The 9106-nt window shown below is 42.5% G+C and overlaps 1 protein-coding gene across 1 annotated transcript in view; it reads right to left on the bottom strand.

The window, feature by feature from the left end:
* Positions 1-9106, bottom strand: part of EIF2AK1 (eukaryotic translation initiation factor 2-alpha kinase 1) — a 40639-nt gene that overhangs the window by 24329 nt on the left and 7204 nt on the right. The window contains 4 exon segments of the mRNA XM_011934406.1: positions 311-391; positions 1228-1327; positions 3362-3399; positions 4466-4599. Coding sequence (XP_011789796.1) covers positions 311-391; positions 1228-1327; positions 3362-3399; positions 4466-4599 — 353 coding nt within the window.

Below are 9106 nucleotides of genomic sequence, written 5' to 3'. Positions count from 1 at the left end.
TAAACAGGCGTGGTGGCAGGCACCTATAATCTCAGCTACTTGGAAGGCAGGAGAATCCTTGAACCCAGCGGGGTGGAGGTTGCAGCGAGCCGAGATCACGCCACTTCACTCCAACCTGGGCAAAAGAGTGAAACTCCATCTCAAATAATAATAATAATAATTTAATTTTGGTACTTTACTGTAACCCCATTGCTAGTAAACTAGAAATCCACACTGCCTACTTTTGCCAAATATACACACATACATGTATAACTTTCAAAAAGAACTAAATACACAATTATTCGAAATAAGTAATTTTAAGAAATCATACCTTCATGCAATCTGTTTTAGTTGCACCCTTAATCAGGATCTTTTTTATTGCATAATACTGACCATCTAATTTATTCCTGACCTGAAAAGAAGAAGACAAAGTATATTGTGTCATTCAACTTTAACTGAATAAAGAAGTTCTTTTCATCTGAGCTTGGACAATCCAAACTAGCCAAAGAGTTAAAATATAGCTAAAGACATGTCTCCTTACTATGTTCAGGGAAGTCAGCCAGATCAAGAGCTTTTCAGATAGTGTTGGGAGTGTAGCTCCGAAGAAGCTCTCAGTTGAAGAACAGGAATGTTAGCAAAAAGTCTATGTAAGCTCAAAACACAGTGGCACAACTTTTTTTAGTAACACATTTTTAATTAAAATTAACTATAGGTCAAAAATTCAAAGTTTCCAAAACCCATGTAAAGAATCAACACAGTTAGAAAAACATTACAACCTGCCCACTTCCCCGTAAATGGCAAATATTAAAGAAAAGTAAATATATGTGATTTCTTGGAATTTTCCTTTGAGTACTTTATATAATAATAATGAAAACAGGCCAAGCACGGTGGCTCACACTTGTAATGCCAGCACTTTGGAAGGCTGAGGTGGGTGGATCACGAGGTCAGGAGATCAAGACCATCCTGGCCAACATGGTGAAATCCCGTCTCTATTAAAAATACAAAAATTAGCTGGGTGTAGTGGCGCATGCCTGTAATCCCAGCTACTCAGGAGGCTGAGGCAGGAGAATAGCTTGAACCAGGGAGTTGGAGGTTGCAGTGAGCTGAGACTGCACCGCTGCACTCCAGCCTGGCGACAAAGCGAGACTCCGTCTCAAAATAAATAAATAAATAAAAGAATAATGAAAACAACGTCTGAAAACACAGTTATTTAGGGTACTAGGTCAAAACAAGTACGTGGAAGACTACCTTGTACACTCTTCCATATCCACCTTTTCCTAAGATGGCAACTTCTTCAAATTCATTTAAGTAACGTGAAGTCTGTGCTTCAAAAGCTACTTCCCTTGATCTGAAAGTTAAATACAATCAATCAATATTAAAACGTGAGAGAATCAAAACGTTCTAGGGGCCGGGCGCAGTGGCTCAAGCCTGTAATCCCAGCACTTTGGGAGGCCGAGACGGGTGGATCACGAGGTCAGGAGATCGAGACCATCCTGATCTACACGGTGAAACCCCGTCTCTACTAAAAAAATACAAAAAACTAGCCGGGTGAGATGGCGGGCGCCTGTAGTCCCAGCTACTCGGGAGGCTGAGGCAGGAGAATGGCGTAAACCCGGGAGGCGGAGCTTGCAGTGAGCTGAGATCCGGCCACTGCACTCCAGCCTGGGCGACAGAGCTCGACTCCGTCTCAAAAAACGTTCTAGGATACCTCATGCTCACGGGATTACTAACCTCACAAACCTCTTGTATCACTAAGTTGTGCTGATTTGGAAAGGATGGGCTAAAATGAAATTTTTCATCCCTCTGAAGAAAACACAATCAAGTGTTTTACCAGTAACTGGTATTCCAAGTAGAAATCATTATCAGTGTTGTACAGCAGAAATCCTAAGAATCACTACAGCCAGCAGTTGGTTAGCTAAGCTCAGAAATAAATTTACTGAAATTTCAGCTGGGCGTGGTGGCTCACGCCTGTAATCCTAGCACTTTGGGAGGCCAAGGAGGGTGAATCATGAGGTCAGGAGTTCAAAACCAGCCTGGCCAACATGGTGAAACCCCGTCTCTAGTAATAATTCAAAAATTAGCCAGGTGTGGTGGCGGGTTCCTGTAATCCCAGCTACTCGGGAGGCTGAGGCAGGAGAACTGCTTGAACCCAGGAGGCGGAGATTGCAGTGAGCCAAGGTTGTGCCACCGTACTCCAGCCTGGGTGACAGAGAAAGACTTCGTCTCAAAAAAACAAAAAAAAAATCACTGAAATGTATTTTTTATTTCTTTTTCTTCTAAGACAGGGTCTAGCTATGTTGCCCAGGCTAGACTGCAGTGGCTATTCCCAGGTGTGATCCTGCTACTAAGCAGCACCAGAGTACTGACCTACCCTGTTTCCAACCTGGGCTAGTTCACTCCTCCTTAGGCAACCTGGTGGTCCCTTGCTCCAGGGAAGTCAAGGTCACCATACTGATGACAAACTTTATGCGGACATCAGACTGGCATAGTGCACTATAGCCCAGGACTCCTGGGCTCAAGCAATCCTCCTGCCTCAGCCTCCCGAGTACCTGGGACTACAGGTATGCGCCACCACACGCAGCTACTTAAATTTCTTAATGATGTAGACCAGTTAGATTTTTTTTTAATGTAGAGTGCTTTATTTTTATCAAGCTATAATTCACATATTGTCAAATTCACCTCTCGAATGTACAATTCAGTGGTTTTTAGTACACAGAGTTGTGCAACCATCACCGCTACCTAATTTCAGAATATTTTCATCACCCCCAAAATAAACCCTATATCCATTGGCTTTCACTCCCCATCCTTCCCTTACCCCACTATTTACCCACAACCCCACATAAAACCACTATTTACGTCTCCATGGATTCACCTACTCTGCCCATTTCACAGAAATGAAATCACACAATATGTGGCCTTTTATGACTGGCTGTTTTTACGTAGGATGTTTTCAAGATTCATCCATATTGTAGCATGAATCAGTACTTTATTCCTTTTAATAGATGGATAACACTTTATTGCAGGGATAGACCGCATGCTTATCTGTTCATGAGCTGATGAATATGTAGGTCAGACCAGTTGGATTTTAAACTAGTATTTAAACTAGCCAAAATTCAACGGTCCCTCAGCAGAGCCTGGGTATCAGGAATCTGAATTAAGAGTGTGACCATGGAATCCACGCTAAATGCTGAAAGGCAGAGGATCAAAGAGGAGGGAACGAGAAGCAAAGTAAGTCTTGGAGCAGTACTCAATTGCTGAGAACCAAGTGTTTCATGTTCATAAACAATACTAACGATATTATGTTTTAACCTCAAACCAGTATTTTCTTGATATTGATTTCTTTTCAATAGTCTGCATAATCAAGAAAGTTTCTCACACGTACCTGATTTTCTGAACATGAGAAATATCCTCACAGGGATCCTACAATTAAAAAATTGTTTTTTAAAAGCATTTGGAGAACTTGCATGGAATAAAGAATCTATCAAAATTCAATATCACATTAACAACCCCAAATACACAAACAATATTTTAAAAACCATTGGCTTTTTCAGCATTACTTAAGAGTTTACAAATGAAAATATTTCAAAGCTGAGAATTGACCAGGAAGCAGACAAGACTGACATCACCTTCAAAATCCATGCAGGAGCTCCCCACCGCCCTGCCTGCCCACCTCTCTTGCGTGTATGGTGGTACCTGGCACCCTGCTTCTGCCTGTGCCCCCTCAGTTCATTCTCACCACAGCAGCCAGTGTGACCCTGCTAAAATGTAAGTCAGATTGTGTCACTCCTCTAATCAAAATCCTGTACCACCTCCCATCTTACTAAGTAAAAACCATAAATTAGGCAGGGCGCAGTGGCTCATGCCTGTACTCCCAGCACTTGGAAGGCTGAGGCAGGCGAATCACGAGGTCAGGAATTTGAGACCAGCCTGGCCAACATGAAGAAACCCTGTCTCTACTAAAAATATAAAAAAGTAGTTGGGCATGGTGGCAGGTACCTGTAGTTCCAGCTACTTGGGAGGCTAAGGCAGGAGAATCGCTTGAAACTGGGAGGCAGAGATTGCAATGAGCCAAGATTGCGCCACTGCACTCCAGCCCGGATGACAGTGCAAGACTCTGTCTCAAAACAAAACAAAACAAAACAAAAATAATAAAATCATCTCAAGATCCTAGTCCATCTATGCCCTCTCCTTTGCCTCTCCTCTCTTTTTTTTTTTTTTTTTAGGCAGGTTCTCACTCTGTTGCTCAGGCTGGAGTGCAGAGGCATGATCATGGCTCACTGAAGCCTTGAACTCCTGGCCTCAAATGATCCTCCCATCTCAGCCTCCCAAAGTGCTGGGATTACAGGCATGAGCCACCACCCCCGGCCTAGAGTTTATACTTTTAAAAACTTGTTTTATAATTAGAATTACATAGTGAGTTAAAACATGTTCTCTTAAAATTAAAGGATATTTTTGTCATACCCAAAGTACATTTTTTAGGGCTTACCTGACGAACTCTCTCTTTAGCGGACCTCATTAGGTGAGTAATAGCTCTGTTGTGATGTAGTCTCAATGAGCTAAACTCATCACTACAAGTGAAAGAAGACAGCAGTCCCATTTTGATAAAGGTCTGGCAAAGTACTATAAAATGAATATGAAAAACTATTATTAGAAACATCTTTAATGGCAATTTTAAAGCGTACATAGAGAAGAGTGTATAATAACAGCAATACATACAAAAACCTCAATAGGAAAAATACTACATTTATAAACACGTTAAACTTGGAGAATGTTCTCTAGAATAACTTTAAAGAAATTTTTTTTTTTTGGGGGGGACAGTCTCATTCTGTCACCCAGGCTGGAGTGCAGTGACAATTATCTTGGCTCACTGTAACCTCTGCCTCCCGGTTTCAAGTGATTCTCCTGCCTCAAGCTCCCAAGCAGCTGGGATTACAGGCATGCACCACCATGCCCAGCTAATTTTTCTATTTTTAGTAAAGACAGGGTTTGGCCAGGCTGGTCTCGAACTCCTGGCCTCAAGTGATCTGCCCAACTCCACCTCCCAAAGTGCTGGGATTACAGGTGTGAGCCAACATGCCCAGCTCTTAGATGAATTTTTTTAAAAAGCGAAGAAATTTGGGGAATGATTCTCTAAAAGGAGCAACTAGTACACTACACGCATGGATGAAAAGCACAACTATACTTACTTCTCTTACCCTGTACAGTCACTTGTTTACCAAGACTAGTCAGTAAAGTACTAAGCTCTTTCTAAAATAAGGGCAAACAAAAAAAAGAGTAAACAAAGTCTTCTGACATTCCACACATTACCCTTTGCTGTTAGTCAGTAAGAGAAGAATAAGGGCAGGAGAGCAAACATATAATGAGAACTTACAACCAAAGTGACCATTCGTCGTCATGAAATACCTTTAAACAACATACAAAGAGCCCATGGTACACACGTGTATAAACCAAATATCAAGCTCCTTAGAAAAAGAAGTTTCCACAAAGGTGTTTTGGCTCCTACTCATTCAACAAATACAGATACCAAAGAGGATATTGTTGGTTTTTTGTTGTTGTTGTTATTGTTTTAAGACACAGTCTCGCTCTGTCATCCAGGCTGGAGTGCAATAGCAAAATCTCGGCTTACTGCAACCTCCGCCTCCAGGGTTCAGGCAATTTTCCTACCTCACACGCCTGCGTAGCTGGGATTATAGGTGCACACCACCACGCCCAGCTAATTTTTTTTTTTTTTTTTTTTGAGACAGAGTCTCACCCTATTGCCCAGGCCGGAGTGTAGTGGCATGATCTCAGATCACTGCAACCTCTGCCTCCTGGGTTCTAGGGATTCTCATGCCTCACCTTCCTGACTAGCCGGGATTACAGGTACCCGCTACCACACCTGGCTAATTTTTGTGTTTTTAGTAGATATGGGGTTTCACCATGTTGGCCAGGCTGGTCTCGAACACCTGACCTTGTGATCCGCCCATCTCAGCCTCCCAAAGTGCTAGGATTACAGGCATGAGTCACCATGCCCCACCAAGGATATTCTTTCTACATCAAAAACTCTACATTTATGAAAGCCAAATTTGTTGCTTAAAATAAAAAAAAGAAAGAAAATTCTCCATTTAGATTATCAACTCACTGATCACATCAAAAACATTTATTTAAATAACCTTGTTTTAAATTCAGTCATCTAGGCCAGGTGCAGTGGCTCACGCCTGTAATCCCAGTACTTTGGGAGGCCGAGGCAGGCAGATCACCAGGTCACCAGATCGAGACCATCCTGGCTAACACAGTGAAACCCCGTCTCTACTAAAAATACTAAAAAGACAAAAAATTAGCCAGACGTGGTAGCGGACTCCTGTACTCCCAGCTACTCAGGAGGCTGAGGCAAGAGAATGGCGTGAACATGAAAGGCGGAGGTTGCAGTGAGCCGAGATCACGCCACCACACTCCAGCCTGGGCGACAGAGAGAGACTCCGTCTCAAAAAAAAAAAAAAAATATGTTCTCTTAAAATTAAAGTAAATCAGTAAATTTTACTAATAAATTAAATCAGTAAAATTCACAGGATTGCTTTAATTATGGGGAAGATTGCTGTATTATCCTAATCTGCTTCTCTATTTGATGAGACTAATACAATAATCCCCAGGTACCAACGCTTCAGAACCTAAGGAACACACTTCCTGTTTACCCCACCTCCCACCACATATGCCACTGCTTGGAATGCAGAATGTATTATTTACTTTATTCAAGAAACAGTTAAGTATACAATGTACAGATATTTGTACCATTTTTCATGTCCAGTCAAGTTTATCAAAATGATAATATATCTTTTTGTTTTGTTTTGTTCTGTTTTGAGACGGAGTCTCACTCTGTTGCCCAGGCTAGAGTGCAATGGTGGAATCTCGGCTCACTGCAACCTCTACCTCTCGGGTTCACGCAATTCTCCTGCCTCAGCCTCCCCAGTAGCTGGGATTATAGGCGCCCGTCACCATGCCCAGCTAATTTTTGTATTTTTAGTACAGACGGGGTTTCACCACATTGGCCAGGCTGGTCTTGAACCTGACCTTAGGTTCACCTGATCCACCCGCCTGGGCCTCCCAAAGTGCTGGGATTACAGGTGTGAGCCACTGTGCCCAGCATTGATAACATATCTTTAACTAAAACCGCATTCAGTTTTAAGACCACATAAAAGTTTAAGTTTGAGACTGTTTTGGTAAAAAAAAAAAAAAAAAAAAAAAAAGAACCTCAGAATCTCTGGCTGGAACTATTCTTTTTTTATTTTTTCTCTAGAGGCAGACTCTTACTATGTCACCCAGGCTGGAGCGCACTGGCTACTCACAGGCATGATCAAAGCACACTGAAGGCTGGGCTACTTGAGAGACTGAGGCTTGAACCGGGAGGCGGAGCTTGCAGTGAGCCGAGATTGCGCACTGCACTCCAGCCTGGGGGACAGAGCGAGACTCCGTCTCAAAAAAAAAAAAAAAGCACACTGAAACCTTGAACTCCTAGGCTCGAGTGCTCCTCTCACCTAAGCCTCCCGGGTAGCTGGGATTACAGTCACGTGCCACCATGCCCAACTTGTGACCAGAACTATTAAAGAAGCCACAATGGTCTCAGTAAATAAACTGAACCATAAACATCATAATCTATCATTCTACTCACTTTTGTGCTCAAGTTTCTCATATAAGTACCCTACAGCAGGTATAAAAATAAACATTTTCAACCACACAATGTGCAGTTGGTTCCAGTTCTCTGGTCAAGAATTGGTTCAAAATGAGTTTATGTGATTTTCTTTTACCTGCTCACCAGCTACACCATAACGGAGCTTCAAAAATTGTATGAATTAGTTGGGCATGGTGGTTCAGGCCTGTAATCCTAGCACTTTGGGAAGAAGAGGTGGGTGGATCACCTGAGGTCAAAAGTTCAAGACCAGCCTGGCCAACACGGTGAAATCTGTCTCTACTAAAAATACGAAAAATTAACCAGGCGTGGTGGTAGGTGCCTGTAATCCCAGCTACTCAGGAGACTGAGGCAGGAGAATCGCTTGAACCCAGGAGGCAGAGGTTGCAGTGAGCAGAGATGGCACCATTGCACACTCCAGCCCGGACAAGAGCAAAACTTCATCTTAAAAAAAAAAAAAAAAAAAAAAAAAAGGGCCAGGTGGTGGCTCACACTTGTAATCCCAGCACTTTGGGAGGCCGAGGCAGGCAGATCATCAGGTCAGGAGTTCGAGACCAGCCTGAACAACATGGTGAAACCCTATCTCTATTAAAAATACAAAAATTACCCCGGCTTGGTGACATGCGCCTGTAATCCCAGCTATCTGGGAGGCTGAGGCAGGAGAATTGCTTGAACCTGGGAGGTGGAGGTCGCAGTGAGCGGAGATCGCACCAATACACTCCAGCCTGGGTGACAGAGTAAGACTCCCATTTCAAGAAAAAAAAAAAAATGTGTGCATTATCATAGTATAGATGCAAAAGAATTATCTTTCATTTATCCAATTTTATGCAATTATGGGATCCACAGTTAATATATTCATAAGGAATTACTCAAAGGAAAATGTAAGCTGAATTGAAGTGGGGAAATCATTAATATTTATTTCCTCTAGTTTTTGTATACCAGCTGCTTTCCAGACTCCCAGCATTAAACAACATACTTTATTTTGTATTTTTAATTTTTGTGAGTACATAGTATATATTTATGGGGTACATGATTTATTTTGATACAGGCATGTAATGTGTAATAATCACATCAGGATAAATGGGGTATCCGTCATCTAAAGCATTTATCCCTTCTTTGTGTTACAAACAATCCAATTATACTCTTCATTATTTTTATTTTTTGAGACAGTCTCACTCTGTCACCAGGCTGGAGTGCAATGGCGCGATCTCGGCGCACTGCACCCTCCGCCTCCCAGGTTCAAGCGATTTTCCAGCCTCAGCCTCCCGAATAGCTGGGATTACAGGTGCCCGCCACCATGCCCAGCTAATTTTTGTACTTTTAGTAGAGACGAGGTTACACCTTGGTGGCCAGGATGGTCTCGATTTCTTGACCTCATGATCTGCCCGCCTCAGTCTCCCAAACTGCTAGGATTATAGGCATGAGCCACCATGCCCGGCCCATTCTTTTTTTTTTTTTTTGAGA

The sequence above is a fragment of the Colobus angolensis genome, unplaced genomic scaffold, assembly GCF_000951035.1.
Source record: "Colobus angolensis palliatus isolate OR3802 unplaced genomic scaffold, Cang.pa_1.0 Scaffold135, whole genome shotgun sequence".
Classification (NCBI taxonomy): domain Eukaryota; kingdom Metazoa; phylum Chordata; class Mammalia; order Primates; family Cercopithecidae; genus Colobus; species Colobus angolensis.
Note: the sequence above shows the minus strand (reverse complement) of the source record. Positions and strands in the feature narration are given on the sequence as shown.